The sequence below is a fragment of the Podarcis muralis genome, chromosome 7 (assembly GCF_964188315.1).
Source record: "Podarcis muralis chromosome 7, rPodMur119.hap1.1, whole genome shotgun sequence".
NCBI lineage: Eukaryota > Metazoa > Chordata > Lepidosauria > Squamata > Lacertidae > Podarcis > Podarcis muralis.
Window position 1 is genome coordinate 46100639 of NC_135661.1, and position 18325 is coordinate 46118963.

The window sequence follows — 18325 nt, forward strand, 5'->3', positions numbered from 1 at the left end:
TGACCCTATTACAAAAGTGCCTGACTCATTATGCAGTAAAGTGTTTACTTGTGAGTAGCACATGGAGGATTCAGCTGACACCTGCTGTCTTGCTGAAGCCATGCACACTCCATACTGAATTCTGTCTTCCTGTCAACGATAGGGATATTTCAAGCAAAAAACAAACCCATACATAGATGCATAAAAAGAACAATCTAAAAGACAATTATATTTGTTAAAAACTAGATTAAAACATCCCACCCAAGCAAAAGTATAGGGCTGCCTCCAGATGTCTTCTAAAAGTTATGTAGTTCTTTACCTCCTTCACATCTGAAGGGAGGGTGTTCCACAGGGAGGGTGCCACTACCGAGAAGGCCCTCTGCCTGGTTCCCTGCAACTTCGCTTCTCGCAGTGAGGGAACCAGCAGAAGACCGTCACAAGAGGACCTCAGTGTCTGGGCTGTATGATGAGGGTGGAAACGCTCCTTCAGAAATGCTGGGCCGAGGCCATTTAGGGCTTTAAAGGTCAGCACCAACACTTTGAATTGCGCTCAGAAACACATGACCAATGTGCTTCATCATGCACACAGCTGGTTAACTTGAAATTTCATGCTGGATTCCACCCTTACTGGATCAAATCCACTGTTTAACTGCCTTTTTGGGGGGGGGGATGATCTACAACTTCAGAAGAATCACATGGTACAGCCATATTTGGGTGCGTGGCTTCAGAATGATGAAAGTGGTGAGGTCACATAATTAAATGCTCCCCTGTCTCAAGAGCTCCCTGCTCAGGGGCAGCTGCAGTTAACAGATTATGGGGAAGGTTAGGCTAGCCTAGAACGAGTTCTCTCTAATGTGCTAACTTTCCTAGTGGAGGGTATTATTGACACGCAATCCTAGCATTTTGAAGCTGTATGGTCCAAGGGGGGCTGTGCCATGATTCTTCTCAATACATTTCCTAACCCTTTCACAGTGTTCAAAGGGAAGTCCAACCACCGTAGACATGCATACCTACATGAATGGCAATAATGTCTGATGCTTTACTGTGTTTTTATATATGCTGTAAGCCGCCCAGAGTGGCTGTGGGAACCCAGCCAGATGGGCAGAGAATAATAATAATAATAATAATAATAATAATAATAATAATAATAATAATAATCTATCAAACCACCCAGACCCATCTAAGGTCTCTGGCCTGGTCAGTATGAATATAACTGATCCCACTGAAGAATATCCTGAAGGATTACTCACTTGAACAGGTGATCTTGATGGACCCATAGTCTTTGCCACAGTTCTTCTTGAAGTGGCAACGCAGGCAGTTCAGCAGGCACTGAAGTTCCTCCTTTCTGCAAGGCTGGATGCCCTTTTCATCTGGGGGGAAAAGAGAGGAAGGAAAAAAAGGGGGCAGGGGCAGGTTGATCAAGCAGTGAAATATGTACATTAACAAGGGCTCAGATCTTTGCAAGACTCATTGCTTGGATGAGAGTTTTGCTTTGCTGTCTTTCCACACAACTCAGGAGCAAAAACCAGGCTTTGCCTTTCCTTTTATCAGTCAGTGGGAAAACAGTGCAGGACTCAAGCAAACCTCTGCTAATTTGAATTGTGTCTCTAAGCTTGGGCATTGTGAAATTCAAAAAAGTGCAAATTTGGAAAGATAATGTGTGAAATGAATCTCAGCTAACTATCCAAATTTGCACTTTTTTAAAGGAAGTACGAGAAAGGTATGTTTACATTAAAATGTGAATGCCAACCACCACCGCCATTAGTCACGGGTGATGGGAGGCCACAGTGAAATCAAAACCTCTGCAGGGCCACAGGTACCATATTTTTCGCTCTATAAGACGCACCAGACCACAAGACGCACCTAGTTTTTGGAGGAGGAAAACAAGAAAAAAAATATTCTGAATCTCAGAAGCCAGAACAGCAAGAGGGATTGCTGCGCAGTGAAAGCAGCAATCCCTCTTGCTGTTCTGGCTTCTGGGATAGCTGCGCAGCCTGCATTTGCTCCATAAGACGCACACACATTTCCCCTTACTTTTTAGGAGGGAAAAAGTGAGTCTTATAGAACAAAAAGTACGGTACTTCATCCCTGCCACAGAATATTCTTAGGGAAGGGTGTGGGGAGCAACCAGTCTCAGAAATTGTCTCCCTGCCTCTTTAAGCCCCAGGCAGACAGAGAAATCACATCTCTGTCTTGGCTGGCTCAGCCTTCACAGCTGGGCCCTGTTTTCTGCTGCCAACATTCGCTGGCAGTTGGAAGGCAAAGGGCACATGGGGCCCTTGGCACCTGCCAGTTTTTCTAGGGTGGGCTTGGGTGGGAATTCATTTTGATATCCCAATATTTTGGAATGTATCCAGTCCTAGTCCCACTCAGAACAGACTCAATGAACTTAAAGAAAAATACCTTAGGTAGAGTGGAATTATATGAGTTGGTGGTATATACATAAATCAAATAAATACCAGCATCCTTGCCACCCCCTGGGCTCAGGCCACCTTCCTCTCTTAATACTTTGGCACCATGTGATGATGTAATGGAATAATTTGAAAGTGAAAATAAACGAGAGGCTGACCACAAACCAACTGCTCTTTGCAATCAAGGATTAGGAGACTGGTAGCCCAGCCTTCAGCCAGCCATGTAAAAGGCAGGCTGCCTAAATCAGGTTTTTGTTTCTCTTCCAGTCTATTTAATTCAAGGCCTTTGTGTCAGCTTTCATAGCCCAAAGCCCATGCAGTTAGGCGTAATTGTTCGTGATTTGCAATTCTCCATACAGCTGCTCCAGCAGAAGATGTCAGTACCCCCAATGCATTCCCCAAATATCACTGCCTCTGACCACACGCTGGTTTTGTATGGCTTAGGCAGCCACAGGCTTGCAGAAACCTGGAGGCCCAGCTTTGCATTGAGACCCATAATGAGATCAGTTTGGCTTCTGTGCTTTTAGCACTTGGCGGATAAACGTTCTCTGCGCAGCCAAGTCATTAGTGGCAGGTATCTAAAAGTCAGAATCTTGGAAACAAGGGCATTTCCCCAACAAGGGCAGTGTCAACTCAGCCTCCTCTAAGTCACACAACATATGTACCCCAATCTAGCACTCTTTACAGGAATATTAAAAACCCCCAAGACAAGACTGTCTTACAAATAGCTGCCCACAGACTTACTAACTAACCTACAACTATTTGAGTAGCCACAAATACTTAGCGTCCACAAATATTATGATGGCCCCAAAGTGAAAAACGATATTCCAGTCTGCAATAGGTTTTATTTATTTTTTGGTGGGGAGAGTTTGAACTTTATTGCTAGCTGGCAAGAAACAGTACTGAGGTGCTATGAAGGTTGTTTTGGAAAGACTGGTGCTGCTTTAGACAACCACAGGGTCTATGTCTCCGCTTGCTTCCCACCTGCTCAAACTGTAGGTTTCTAATAACGCAGGCTGATCAGCAGAGCAGCAGGCAGCAACACAGAAAAACACGTGCTTTTCAGAACACACAGCTAGTCCTGAAAAAGCATCCTTCTCCCTTCTCAACAAAGCAGCAGCTAGTCATTACAAAAACAATTCAGGTTTCTAGTACTCATCTCTCCACTAGGAAACTGACCCTCTGAATCTTTAGAACTTCCTACTGCTCAGAGAAGTGCAGATTACAACAATTCCCTTTATTTGCAAAGTTTAGGGATGAGTATGGATCCTTATGTAGGTAAAATAGTGCCATCCATGCAAGAGGGAGATATCAGCAAACTTGGGGGGACCTCAAGTTTTGCAGAGATCTCAAAAATCTTATTTGGTAAAAAAAAAATCTAATACCCAATGATGACTGGGCATGTTCAGTAGACACTGAATGCTGAGTCGCTGTTGGAGCAAAAGATGGAAAACTGGATAGGGGGGATGGAATGGAGTTTCCTGGAAAAGAGCAGAGCTAGCTATAACCCTGAATAGGAATATTCCATTTTTATGGATTCACAAGGCCCTTTTCTCGTCTCAGTATGCAATCTTATTGCTGATATAAATCGTATCGTATTCAGGATTTGCCTGCTTCATGTCTCTTCTGCGCAATAACCTGATTAGTTTCCAAAGCCATATGAAAAAATCCTCACCTTCTTGTTGTTGCAGCCGCTTTCCTTCCCACCCCCACCTTCTCCTTATTATAAAATGCTCTTTGGCTTCACAGTACATGGAAGCTGTGTTTGAAAATAAAATTGCACCAAAGCTATCAAAACAGGTCTCTGTTGTATTAATTGGAAGTGTTAGAGGAGGGCTCTGGGGAATGATATGATATTTAAGGGAACAGAAGGCACAAAGAGTGACTTGTTTAGAATCTGATGGCAGAGGAAGCTGAGGCAACCTCAAAGGAGGCAAGCAGGAAGTGACCCAGAAACATACGTTCTCCTGAATCAATTCACAACAGGTGCAGAATATCAGAAAGTTCTAAATTAGCTGCCTATGCCTGGGGACCAACTAGAATCACAGTGCTGAGTTGATTAACTGGTCAGCTTTATCAACACAAATTTAAGAACTAAAAAGGTCTGACAAAATGTAGTTACTTATTCAATAATTTTAAAGCACCACTTAATATTTTAAAACCTCTAAGGGGTGTATAACATTTAAAACAATCTGAAATATAAAGGAAGATAAAATAAAACCAGTAAAATCATAGTACAAAAACCATATAAGAATAGGAATGCAGGGAATCCAAACAAGTAAATAACAACAACAGGGTTGTTAAGGGTCAATGAAGGCCTGAGCAAAAAGTCAAGTCTTTACAATACATCAGAAGCAAATGATGGAAGGGTGGTCCATAGTACAGGGGCAACAGTGGAAAATGCACATTTTTTAGGTTACAGCTCTCTGACATTCTGTAGGATGCAATGTGGTACCACAGGTACAATTGCGCCAGATGACTCAAGGATCCCCAAGCAATAGTAGCTCCAAGGAGAAGATGAACCTAACTCATTTCCAGTAAACCTGTCAGCAACAGATTCTGCACATGGCTCCCTGATCTGTGATGATTAACCTTTGCCAAGGAACTACCAACTCCTCTGAAGATGAAGAAAGTTCTGAACAGCTTCCAAGGACTATATCATGGCAGCCTCAAGCCCTGCCAACTAGAGCAATGGTCAGTTGGTGCTCTCAGAACGTGTGGCTTCAGTCTTGATCCTCCAGGGGAGACTGTAAAGCTGTGGAAGGTGCTGCAGGCCATTGCTGAGGCAACTTGCTCCTCTTGTTCTTCACTGTAGGATCACTGTCCAGGGTCCTGAAAATCTTGCTTCTGTTTCCCAACTCAGCACCCTTCAGAATCCTGACCTCATCCAGGCACAAAGATGATTTGGCCAGTCCCGCCTCTTTCTCACCACCACTTTTCCCCAGTGATGGCTACTGCTATGGGTCAGGACACTACGGCAGTCTTACACACTTCAATCAATAGGAGAGACAACAAAGGAAAGAAAATACTGGGTGACAAGCAAAAATGGGAATAGAAGACTAGGAAAGCTGAGGATAACGAGGGATGAATATAAGCAGAGAAAATTTCTATGTACTTACGGTTCATTTCAGCTGCGGATGAGGACAACACAGGTAAAGCCAAAGGCTACAGAAATGGTAGGTTTTGAAGAGGGATCTGAAGGAAGAAGGAGACCCAGCAATGATACATCTGCTGTGTGAAAATCTGAGAACATTTTCCATGCTTCAATGAAGACCGTATTAGTCATGGTGAGGCAGCTGGGCACCAGCATAAAATCCTAAAAATGATTCTCTGAACCCTCTGGCCCCCCCCCGCCTTTCTGTTCAAAACAGCAAATCATCCAGGAGAAATCACTCACCTCCCATTTAATAAGAAATAATAACCATTTTGGAGTCATTGCTGAGCCTCAGCAAGCAATATATATTTCTAGGCTGAGTCCTTGACTGATGTTTAAGACACCTCTGAGCAGAACAACACCACAGTTCAATATGGAACTGGAATATGCTCTTAATCCCTCTAGGAATCCATACAGACTACGAGTGCAGGAAGGATCATAAAAGTGTTCTCTGTGAAGGACATGACACTCTGGAGGGCTGCAGAGCTTTCTCAACAAGTCATTTCCCATGAAGGATTCAGCTGCTCAAAGGCAAGCCACAGTTGATTCATTCTGGACTGGTTCAGATGTTATGTTGGGATATGAGGATGCTAGAGGAGGGTTGTATTTTGAGGTATATTTTGCCAGAATCTTTCTGGTGCTAGAATCTGAGCCAGCACACCAGGCTCTGTAGGGTAAACACACCCTTTAGACCAGCTTCCCCCATCCTAGTGCCCTCCAGTTGTTGCTGGATTACAGTTCCCATCATCCTTTACTATTGGCCATACTGTATGGGGCTGATGGGAGTTGGAAGTCCAACAACACCAGAAGGACTCCACTTTGGCTACCCCTGGGTTAAATAAACAACAGTTCCAACAAGCTCAGAAATTATGGGAAATTGGTTAGTTTAAAAATCAGAAGCATTTTTTTTCTGTCTCCTTCATGCAAAAGAGGAGAGGGGATGCTTGCCCCAGTTTGTTTACAAACCCTAAATTCTGAGGGAATGTTGGGGCCCATCAGGGCTTCAACACATCCCCCCAAGCAGACAAGCTACACCAGCTCTGGAGCTGGTGTAATTTATTTCTCTCCCACTGGAAACTGGGAGCATGTTGGGGGCCTATTAGGAGAATATGTAGATTCACAGCCCCTCGTGGCACACCCCTTAATCACTCCTAGAATGCTTCCTCTGACACTGGAGAGAAGCCAGTTGTGGACTTTTCTGCAGCCTTTCAATGGGGGTATCCAAGGTTGGATCTCCCTTTTGAGGGTAGATCCATCTCTCTTTCCTTGGAGAGAGAAAGATGTGGTTGTTCTTACAACTCACATGATACCCTCCTGGGTCCCCCACATGATTTCAGTCTGAAAAGTGGTTTATAAATCTTTTAATAACATTTAAACAAACAAACAAACCACGGCATCCCCTCTCAAATGTTAATAATTTAAGAGACAGCCAAATTTGCACAATTATTCCTAAACTGAGGCCCTCAGGAAGCTGAATCCTAAGCCAAATATCTACGTAATTATTTAAAGCAGGTGTGGGGAACCTTTGGTCTTGCAGAGGTAGCAGGACTACAATGCCCATCATCCTTGACATGCTTGCTGGGGCTGATGAGAGTTGCAGCTGAGCAACATCTGGAGGACTAAAGGTTTCCCCCACTCTTTTCACCAATATATCTGAGGCAGCATAGGCTATGAAAACGGTAAAATCCAAATTGCAATTTAAAAAATGGTTATTTAAAAACATCAAAGCCAGCAAGGGATTAACCCCCCCATTAACAATATAAAGAAACAGAACTGCAGCATCTAAAAGCCACAATATAAGATAGAAGAACGGCAATAAGAACAACAAATCAAGCATTAAAAAGCCTGCTGCCGTTTGCCACCTTAAAAGCAGCTACGTTTGGCACATCACTAAGTCTGCAAAGGGCACTCTTGAAAAAGGCATTCCCCTGTGCCTGCAGGACTGCAAAAGCAGAGCCTAGCTATCAAAAAGGCTTACATAGGAGATGGGGGTCCTGCGGGGATGGTGCAACTTATCTGCTTCAATCTTCTTAAGTTAGAGCAGGGGTGGGGGCATTTTTCAGCCAGAGAGCTGCATTCTCTCCTAGGCAACATTCTGGGGGCCACAGGCAGGGCCAGAGGCCAAAGTGAGTGAGCAACTGGTGCAGAGGTTTCCATGTATACCCCACCATTTCTCTATCCTCCACACAGGCAAACAGGAGGTACAATCCCAATTCAAGGACATATTCCACTCTGGCCAAAATACTCAAGAAGTGTGAGTAGCAGGGTCAGAATGGGGTGCATAGCCTCTGGGTAGGCAGTGTGGACTGGGAAGAGTACCACCCCTGGTCCTGAGGTTCTGCCACCCCTCAGGGTGTTTCTGCTGCACTTCCTACGGAACAACTGAGAATATACACAGCCTGTAGCTTATATGCTCCTAATGGGATCTGATTTCTTTCCGTAGGGCCTGTAAGACAGAGTTGTTCCGCCTGGACTTTGGCTTGGAGCCAGTTTGATTCCCTCCCTCCCTCTTTTTTTTCTTTTCCTTCTCCTCCTGCAATGAGGCTACATTTTAATATTTTAATGTTCCATTATTTTAATGTTGTATTTTATTTTTGTTTTTAAGTTGTAATCATTCTTCTTGTTTTTATTATTGCTTGTAAGCCGCTCTGAGCCCGGCCTTGGCTGGGGAGGGCAGGGTATAAATAAAAAATTATTATTATTATAATGCCAGTCCAGAGTGGTGCTCCTGGTCACTGAAGGCAATGTAGGAAGGACATGCAAGTGGAACAAGGGTCTCTCTCTCTCAGTCACTGTGCTGTGCAGCTCATTTTCCCTACCTGGAATGTGGGAGGGAGGCTGTACTTTTTACCAGAGGTGACAGGATTCACACCTACAGTGGAATTGCATTCACTAAGGAAGGGAAGGGGAAAAAAGAAAAGAAACTGAAGAAAATGAGGGCACCAACCCAGCTCATGGATTCTGCTTGCAAAGCAAAGGAAAGCACAGCCATCGCCACACAAGCTTTCACCATGCATAAAAAAAACCCCTTGCCTCATTTTTACAGTGTTCAGTGATCACAAGCAATATTTAACAAATGATGATGATGATGATGGCAGGAGGAACGGAGGTTCTAGAACAGTGGTTCCCAAAGTGGGAGGTACCTCCACCTGGGGTTACCTGGGAGGTGGGCTAGAGGCCAGGGGGCAGCAGGAGGCTGCTGGAGGTGTAAATGACTATCAGACTTTGAAAAGCTGGTATCAAACTGGGTCAATTTCATCAATTTTGTTGAGTCAACTGAACTAGGTTTAATTGGATTTTGAATATACATGCAATTAATTGTTACTCTTTTGAATTTTATTGTGTTATTATCTTCCCTTATAGGGTAGGGTAAGGGGCACTGGGGATGAGGTTATGGAACACTTCTTGTCATTATGCAACAGCATCAATTTTGGAATCATGGTTGATGTACCTGAGGGAAGAGGACAAGGTCTGTATAACTACCCTGACCTGTCTTTGCCAACCTGGTGCCCTCCAGATTGCCTCCATCATCACCATGCTGGCTAGCGCTGATAGAAATTGGAGTCCAACAACATTTGGAGGCAATTTCATTCTGTTATGGGGCAGTCCTATACATAACAATTCAGAAGTAGGCCCCATTGCTTTTTGGTAGGGCTTATATATATTGGATTGCAGCCTTAAACTACTTGGCTGCTCACGAACTGGAGGAGAAAAGAAACAGCAAAGAGACAAATCCGCCAGTCCAAGCTAAAATCAGTTATATGACTCAGACCACATTCTAATTAGTGTAATAGGAAAGGAGTTATGCCCGGCAAAATGTTGATACCTCTCCTGCCAACTTGCTAGACTTGTGCAGATTCCACAGTGTGCAAGTCATCCTTGACACAAGTTCAATGCAAGGCAATCAGAAGCTACCCTCAAATGACCTTGACAGCACAGGCTGTGACTTTGGGGCAATGGGAAGATGGAGTTATTGGCTTTGGCAGATACTTTCCCTGCTTCTGTACTTTGCTTGGGACAGGTTTGTAACAGGGGAAAAAACCTTTGCGTGGTTTTGTCTTGATTCCCCCCCCCCCCAATGTTTAACGAAAATAATAAAAATTGCTTAAAAACAAAAAATTAAAACCAGGTAAAAATGGGCACTGCTCATGAAGGTGGGCTAGAAATATTGTAAATAAATGAATTCAAGATGAAACCAAGAACACAATGAATAAAATCCAAAAATGGGAAAATAGGCAGTACACCTTGGTAAATACATAAAAGCGGCAAGAGGACAGAGCAACAACTTCACTCCCCCATGGGAAAGTGGAACAAAACAGAACAATAAATAGGCAGCCAGGCAGCATGAAAGTCAGGAGCTAATTGGACCCCATAAAAACCGGATCACATTTGCTAAAAGATTTCTGAAAGAGACAAGTCTTGGCTGGACGCCTAGAATAATATAGTGTATGGGAGGTGATTCCATCAATCCTTGGCATCTCCAGATACAGTTGGGGGAAGAATCTCTGTTTAAAGCCCTGGAGAGCTGCTGACAGTCAGCATAGACCAGGGACAAGCGCCTGTTTCAGCCAGAGGGCCTCACTCCCTGCTGGACAACCTTCCATGGGCCATATGTGAGTTATGGGTGTGGCCAGCAGCAAAAGTGGATGGAACTACCATTAATTTTACCTTGATACGGTAGACTAGTTTCTATGCATATACATACAACCCTCTCAATCATCCACCCAGAGCAAGAGAAACTTGCTTGTTTTTGCCAGTCTGGCAAAACCACTCAATGAGGGTGGAAAGTAGGGCCAGTGGGGGTCAGGACCGGCCCAAGACATTTTGGCGCCTGAGGCAAACCACAAAATGGCACCTCCTCCTTCCCAGGGAAGAAGGGGTGAGTGAAGATCTACATCAGGAACAAGAAGGAAATAAAGATCTACATCAGGATCTGCTGGACCTGTCGCCTAAGGTGGCTGCCTCCCTTTGCCTCATGGGTAGACTGGCCTTGGTGAGAGTTGTATCATGGGGTTCCAAGGGCCAGACAGAGGCCTGGAGAGCCGCATTTGGCCCCCAGGCCAGAAGTGCCATACCCTGGTGCAGACTGGCCAAATGGATCTGTGGTATCTGTCTCGGTGTAAGGCAGATTTCTATGTTCATTCAGCAACAGCCCCTGGAAAGAGGCCTCAAATGCAGAACAAATGAAAGCAGCCCTTAAGATGCCCTGGTCGAAATCTCTTTAGGCTTTAGATATACCAGATATTTATTTGGTCCTACGTGCTGAGTCCTGGCACCCTCAGACCAAATTAAGTCTTGCACATATCTGCGGAGCAAGCAGAGCAAGCCTCAGACTGGGCAAACATGTCTGTTGCTTCCTGCAGCAGCGTCCAGCTTACAGAGGGATTATTCTGTCTTGCTGGATGAAGGATTTGGTTGGGCAGGACTTAAATGCTTTCTCAACCTCTGGCCTCTCTGGTTCCGGTTTCTGGAGCCCCAGATTGCACAGGCGCCAGCTGTACAAGCAGGCATGATCTGGAAAAGGGCGTCGAGCGGGCAGTGCCTTGCGTGCATTTAATCAAGAAGGTGCTAAAACTGGGGCAGAATTCCTTGTAGAAAGATTCTCAGCTGGCTCTTAAAGGCCCTGCTCCCAGATGGGTTAAGAGCATGGGAGCTAAGCAGCAGCTGCTTAATTAAGAAGCTCTGCCCTTCACAGTCACGTATGCCACTTCTTTCAAGGCCAAGGGAAGTGCTGCAAATGCTGCAAAGCTCAGAACCAGGAGACAGCGAGGAAAGACAAGACTAGGACTCAGCCGCTGTTTAGTAAGTAGAAGACCCCAGATGCAACTGCCAGCATCCCCAGGGCTACATCCATGCCATACATTTAAAGCAGAGTCATGCCACTTTAACTGCCATGGCTTCCCTCAAAGAATCCTGGGAACTGCTGTTTCTTAAGGCTACTGGGAACTGTAGCTCTGTGAGGAGTAAACACTAAAGCAGATCTGTATGTATTAGGGCTAGTCCATAGTGGATGGTGGCACCCACCTGACCTCCTGACAGCTGAGTCACTGCTGCTTACTGGGAAAGAGAGTGGAGAGGTGACAGGGAGGTTGGCATGGTAGAAACACACTGCCAGGAGGGCTGAATTGGCTCTGCCGGTGCTTTTGCGCTGTGCCAACCTCACCACTGCTTTGCCCTTTCCTTCCCAGCAAGGAGCAACAATTAAGTTGTTGGGAGGTCAAGTGAGCAAACCACCCAAAACCAGGGCTGTTCCTTCAGAATATGCTGTTCTGACCTAAGTGTCAAGAATTTAAGCTAACTCATACTGAAATTAAACACAAAGTCCATGTTGAGGACTACCAAGTGTTCCAAAATAAGCAACTGAGACACATTCTTGGTCAGGGAGCAACCTAAATGGACTACTTGTTGCTGAACTACAACTCAGCCACAGCAAGGAGAGAAAGGGGGGAAATCCTTTGTTTGGTTTTAGATGATGTAGTTGTGTTTTGAATTTGTTTTCTTATAAGAGGTATCCATCCTTACCTGGCATTCCTCCTCATACAGGAAGGAATGCCTCTTAAGATGGCAGAGACAGGAAACCTGCATCCCTCAAGAGGTTGCATGCCTACAACTATCATTCCTCTCTGTTGGCCATGCTGGCTAGAGCTGATGAGAGTTGGAGCCTGGAGGGTGTGAAGGGCTACAGGTCCCGCACCCCTCTTTTACATATTTATGATAAAATAAAGACTTGATGTAGTCAGCAAACACAAATTCAATATTAGTCCATATTATTTTAAAAGAATCATATTTTGTTTCCTTCTCACCAGTCAGCAAATAAATCAACATGAATCTGTACTATTTTGTCATCATCATCATCATCATCATCATCTTATGTAAGATTCTAAATTGCACCCAGTTCTGCAAATGGTGGCAGGAAATCCTGTACCTTCAACTTTTTTCTGTGTCTGTGTTCTCTAACACTGACATAATTTGTTAATTTGATCATATCCACAATAACAGAATTTTATATTAACAAGATGTCTCTTCCCCCTCTTGCTTATTGTCTCCTTTCCGCTGTAAGAATAGCATGTTCTAATCATCTGTTGGGATTATTGGTCTGACATAACAAAATAATACAGTTAAAGGGTTCAATGATAGGGTTCATGCCATTTCCTTTATGTGATTAAGAACTAGCTTCCAAATGTTATGACCCTAGGACATGTCCAGTAAATATGACCTATAGCTGCTTGCATTGAATTACACTGCCAACGGTTATTATTAACCCCAGGGAAAGTTCAGTTGGATCTCAATAGACTAAGACACCACCAGAATAACAATTTATAAGAGCGTTCTTTAAGATTCACACTTTGGCATTCACACTTAAAGAGGCCTTTAATGGTGGTAACCAAGTTCTAAACCCATTTTTAAATAGCTGCAGAAATATTCTGCTGCAACTCTTTCCCCCTGGCTATCATGTGTGTGTATAGGATTTCACTGTAATCCTATTCACACTTACCTGGGAGTCAGTTCCATTGAGCTCATGGGACTTATTTATTAGATGACAGTGAACGTCCAGCTTCAGCAGTACTATAGCTGTTCCAAGGTCATTCCCTGGTTCTCGGGTGAATCAAGACCTTTGCAGTCATACTCACACTCATCATCATCATCCTCATCATCATCCTCATCATCACTGTTATTATTGTTATTTTATTGCCTTCTGGGCATATGTTTCAAGACAATGCACAAAATTCAGTAGCAACCACCCTAAAAGCCCCCTCTCTCTTCTATTGAATGCCACACTATCCCCATTCTCAACTTCAGAAACACCTATCATAGAGGAATATAGGCTTTGCAGATTCACCACTCAGAGCGTGCCAAGGTAAACTCAGTTAATCTCATTGGGCTCCTTTGTGTGTAACAACAACGTTCACACCTACAGGAAGATTATTCAACCCAGAAAGCGAAGACAGGAAGCTGCCATATTGACTACTGGTCCATCTAGCACAGTATTGTGTATGTTGACTGGCAGCGGATCTCCAGAGTTTCAGACAGGAGCCTTTGCCCAACCTATGCAGAGATGCCAGGCACCAAACCTGGGGCCTTCTGCATGCAAAGCAGGCGTGCTCTGCCACTGGGCAGAAATGATCTGCTTCCTTCTATTTTTGTTTCCACTTCCAGATCAGGAAAGCCGGTTTCACAAGCCTGAATGACCACCAGACCAACCAATCTTGTTTCTATCTGGCCAGGGAGTTCAAGGCAGTGTGCGTGACTCCCCTTGCCCCACAATTTCACTCTCACAACAACCCTGTGTGGTAGATTAGGCTGAGAGGCTGCAATGTCACCCACTGAACCTCATGGCTGAGTGAGAATTTGAACCAGGGCCTCTCCAGTCCCAGCCCGAGTCTCTAACAGCTACAAATGAAAGAAATTGCTGTCAATGAACCTAAACAGTCGTAAACCCAGTAAACTCTATGGCAGTGATGTGGCCATCTTTGGTCCTCCAGATGTGTTTGGACTCCGGCAAAGGTCCATGATCAGGGATGATGGTTGGTAGCTGTAGCCCATATGGAGGACCACAGGTGCCCCTGCCCAGGTCTAGGGTGCCCAAGGCACAAGTGTTGTTCACCTAACTTGATCCATTGTAATCTGCTGTGACAGACAGGCTTTTCTAATCAGACATAATGAGCAACTCCTGGCAGGGGAGAAAGATGACAACACTTCGTTTGCCACACTGTACTAAGAGCAAGTGTGCCTGCATAGCAAATTTCAAACTACCAAGATACAGACACCCCACATATACATTAAAAGGTCTTCAAGTACCAGGCTATACACACAACACACCTATATGTCCACTGAACATATAAGGGGAGTAGATCAGGATCTTGCCTGCTGGTCACACACCCAGCACTGATGTTGCTGCTAGCCATGTCCATCAGGTGACTACAATGTTAGTGAGGAAGGGACTTACTGGCATGCAACCAGTCAGGGATCCTAACTGACACATAAATGATAAACACAGAGTTGTAGTTTCTTATTAAGGCAGAGCAGGCAACTGTCAGGAGGGGATATGGCCAGTGAATTGGGACAACCCTGCTCAATGAGAGGGGCTGGGTGGAAAACTCTCTTCTTTTATTTAATTAGGCTTACATTACCGAAGCTGGCTAAAAGTTTGGGCAATCTTATAAACAGCTCTGTGAATGCAGCAAGGCTTTTGCTCTCCCCTCTCCTGATCGATTTCTTTGTGGGAATTTTCAAGGGAATGTTCTCAGAGTACAGCAACTGCTGACTATTAAAGCAGCTACTGATCTCCCACACGGACACATGCACACATACACTCTTTGGAGCAAACAAATTCGTAAACACCAGCAGATTACTTTTGCTGATTGGAATAATGGCTGCCTCTTCCCAGATGGATAATGCTTCCCAAGAAAAGAGAACGGTGGAGGTAAAGAACTTGGTGTGTGTGTGTGTGGGGGGGGGAGAAGAGTCTTAATAACAGTTTGTTTTGGTTTGCACAGCAGATGTCATTTAGTGGTACATGACGTTGTCAAAGCACACCCACTCAGTTTACTAGCCAGATTTTAGGAATCCATTAAACATTCGCTCCAGTGAGTGGAAATAAAATCCAGTCATTCACTTACATTTTGGAATGCCTCCTGTTTTAGGGAGCAATGTGCACAGCTTTCTGTTCTCTTACAGGGCAATCCTATTCATGTCTACTCAGGCATAAGACATGAGACTTCAGTGGGGCTTACTCCCATCTAAGTGGGCAAAGGATTTGCTGTCTTAAGGCCTCATAGGGGCAGAGACAATTGTGGGCTGTGTAAGTGAGCATGCTAAGGGTGCAACTCTAGCCCCAGTTACCAAGGAAGATCCATGTCCACAGGATTAAATTAAGTCTTTCTTCTGAGCAGACATGGTTAGGATGGCACTGTGATTCTCTTTGCTGCTTTGCTTTGCCACTGCTCCCCACTGAGAGGAGAGGGGAGGTTTCAGACAAATCCTGGAGGACCCTGGACCCACCCAGCACTGATTTACAGCAGTTGGCCTGACAATGGGCTTCTGGGTGGAAAGGGAAGGTTAAGGGGGGGGGGGGAATGCTGTTGGGTTGATGTGAATGGTTTTTGGGGTTTGTTTTTATCTGCTGTTTAGTGGAAGTGAATTTATTCTCTGAAAATGGCTAATGTCTTTTTGTTACTGTTTAGGGAACTGGTGTGTTGCTTTTATTTTCCTATATGGTGTATGAAATGTTAACATATTATATAGCCTCTCCTGATTTGGATGTTATAGAGAAATAGATTATCTGTATACTGGTGACATCTCACACCAAATTTCATAATGACCATTCCAAACAGTTTCATGTAGATGTTAAACACAGGGACAGGATGACACCCTGTGCCACCCCACAATGCAGCTGCCAGGAGGCCAAGAAGTGATCACCCAGTGATAACTCTGAAACTGACCCTGGTGAAACAGTGCCTCAGTACTCATCTCACATGGCCAATTCAGGAAGGTATCTGTTAAGTTGTGGGTGAACATATCAGACGACACAGCGATTCTTCAAACAGCTCTTGTTTATTCACAGGCCCAGAGCAGCACTGAGCTGAAGGGTTCAGCCAACCTGCTTATATAGAGCTCAACTACATTTGAGCAAATTAAAGATAAGCTAAATTGGCTACATTACCACCAGATTAATGAATTGTATAAATTGGATAAGAAAAGTGGTTTTGCCTTGGAAAAATCTAAGTTGGAGATGGAGTTGTTAGAGACTGAAGGTAAAAATTTATCTAAAATCTACAAGCTTTTGCTGGAGTGGCATACGAAAGATGAACAGGTTAAATCGGTGATGACAGATTGGGCAAGAGATTTAGGACATAATATAATGTTTGAGGACTGGGAAAGATTGTGGAAGAAAGGGGTTAAGTTCACCGCATGTACTTTGTTAAAGGAAAATATTATGAAGATGGTATTTGACTCCTGTAAAATTAGCAAAGATGTATCATAATTGTTATAATACATGTTGGAAATGTAAAGAAAAGGAAGGAACATTCTTTCATATGTGGTGGACTTGCCCCAAGGTGAAAGACTTTTGGGAAAAGATTTATAATGAATTGAAAAAAATGTTGAAATATACATTTATAAAGAAATCAGAGGCCTTTCTTCGTGGAATAACAGGTTCGGAATTGCCAAAGAAAGATGTTAATCTATTTTTGTATGCCACAACTGCGGCTCGTATTTTGTTAGCTAAAAAGTGGAAAACTCAAGAATTACCAACAGTAGAAGAATGGCAGATGAAGATGACGGATTTTATGGAGCTAGCCGATCTAACCGGAAGAGTCCGCGACCAGAAGGAGGAGGAACACCATGAAGAATGGAAGAAATTTAATGATTATTTAGCTAAATTTGTTAAGCTAAAATAACTGCAAATAGCTTCCAGATACTTAATGGGCTTAGGATTGTATTTATGTTAACTGATAAAATAATATGTTTAATACAAGAAGGAGAAGATTTAAAGATGTTAATGCTTAATTTAAAGGGTATCAAAATTGGGATTTGGAAAACCGTTATAAGAATATGCAATGAAATTCAACTAAGGGGAAACGAGGAAGTCGTTTTTACAAAGTAAATAACTGTTATTTTCAATAAGGTTATGATTTATGTTTGTTATGTTTTGTTTGTTTTGTGTTTTTGTTTGTCGTTGATATTGTAAAAACTAATAATTTTTTTGCAAAAATATATATAGAGAGAGCTCAACTACAAAGCAACAGTAACAACTTTCTTTAACTATCCAATCACTGAACGTCACTTTCAATTCCTTATTTGCATAAGTGGACCTGAGTGAAAACTATCTACAGTATCCCCCTGCTGGCCCAGGGTGAGAACTTCAGTACATAACAGTATCATGGTTAAAGACACCAAAAGCAACTGAGGAAGAGTAATAGGGCACACTCACTTTGCCTTTCTCTCAACAAAGGCCATCCATCAGGGCGACCAAAGTTGATTCAGTCCTGTAACCAGCTCTGAACTCCAACTGAAATGTGTCAAGATAATCAGTTTCACCCAAAAGTACTTGCAACAGTCACACCATCACCTTCCTCCATCCCAAGCATATGATGTAAACAACAGGAGCCTATTGACAAAAATGTACTCCAGTCAATCAGTGACCCTAGAAGGTATCTCTCACATTATAAACAGTTTTACTAAAAGAACACAAGACCCACCCAGACATACACTTGCACCCTGTCTCACACTCAGAGAACACCGACCCTCTGCCAATTACAGGTTCTCACCCTGCACAGGAAATGCACCTGACTTATGCCCTCACTACATTCAGTCAAAATAGAAGAGGAGTAGTGCCCTTGTCCTGGGGACAAAGGGGCTCCCCAACAGAGGGATAAATAGATAAATATATAAACAGAATGATATCATCAAGACAATACTTTGGGGCAGAAGCTCAGGGTCCTGCTTAACAGAATGAGCAGGAAAACCCCCAAAATGCAACAGGCTTGGTTTTTTACATTTTAAATTGATACATAGTGCAATCTGAAGTCCAGAGCCTAAAATTATCCTAACTGCATCATTGCATGCAGTGTATCTGTCCCAACCTGGCATCTTCCAGATGTTTTGGACTACAATTTCCACCAGCCATGACCATTGGACCTGCTAGCTACAGCTGATGGCATTTGTAGTCCACACCTTTTTGAGGGCATTCAGTTGAGCAAGGCTGATGCAGAGGATTGACTTGTCCTGCTTTTGTTTAAGATGAGTTAAGCATGGGGCCTTGCATATAGTGCTTGTAATA

The 18325-nt window shown here is 43.7% G+C and overlaps 1 protein-coding gene across 2 annotated transcripts in view; it reads right to left on the reverse strand.

Moving 5' to 3' along the window:
- Positions 1-18325, reverse strand: part of BEAN1 (brain expressed associated with NEDD4 1) — a 46525-nt gene that overhangs the window by 26367 nt on the left and 1833 nt on the right. The window contains exons 1-3 of one of the 2 annotated variants that reach the window (XM_028739664.2): positions 17477-17560; positions 5510-5585; positions 1230-1349 (exon numbers count right to left, since the gene is read on the reverse strand). In XM_028739664.2, coding sequence (XP_028595497.2) covers positions 1230-1349; positions 5510-5516 — 127 coding nt within the window. In that variant the 5' untranslated portion in view covers positions 5517-5585; positions 17477-17560. Of the gene's footprint in view, positions 1-1229; positions 1350-5509; positions 5586-17476; positions 17561-18325 lie in introns of those variants that run through there. The other variant, XM_028739663.2, reaches the window with a different exon arrangement.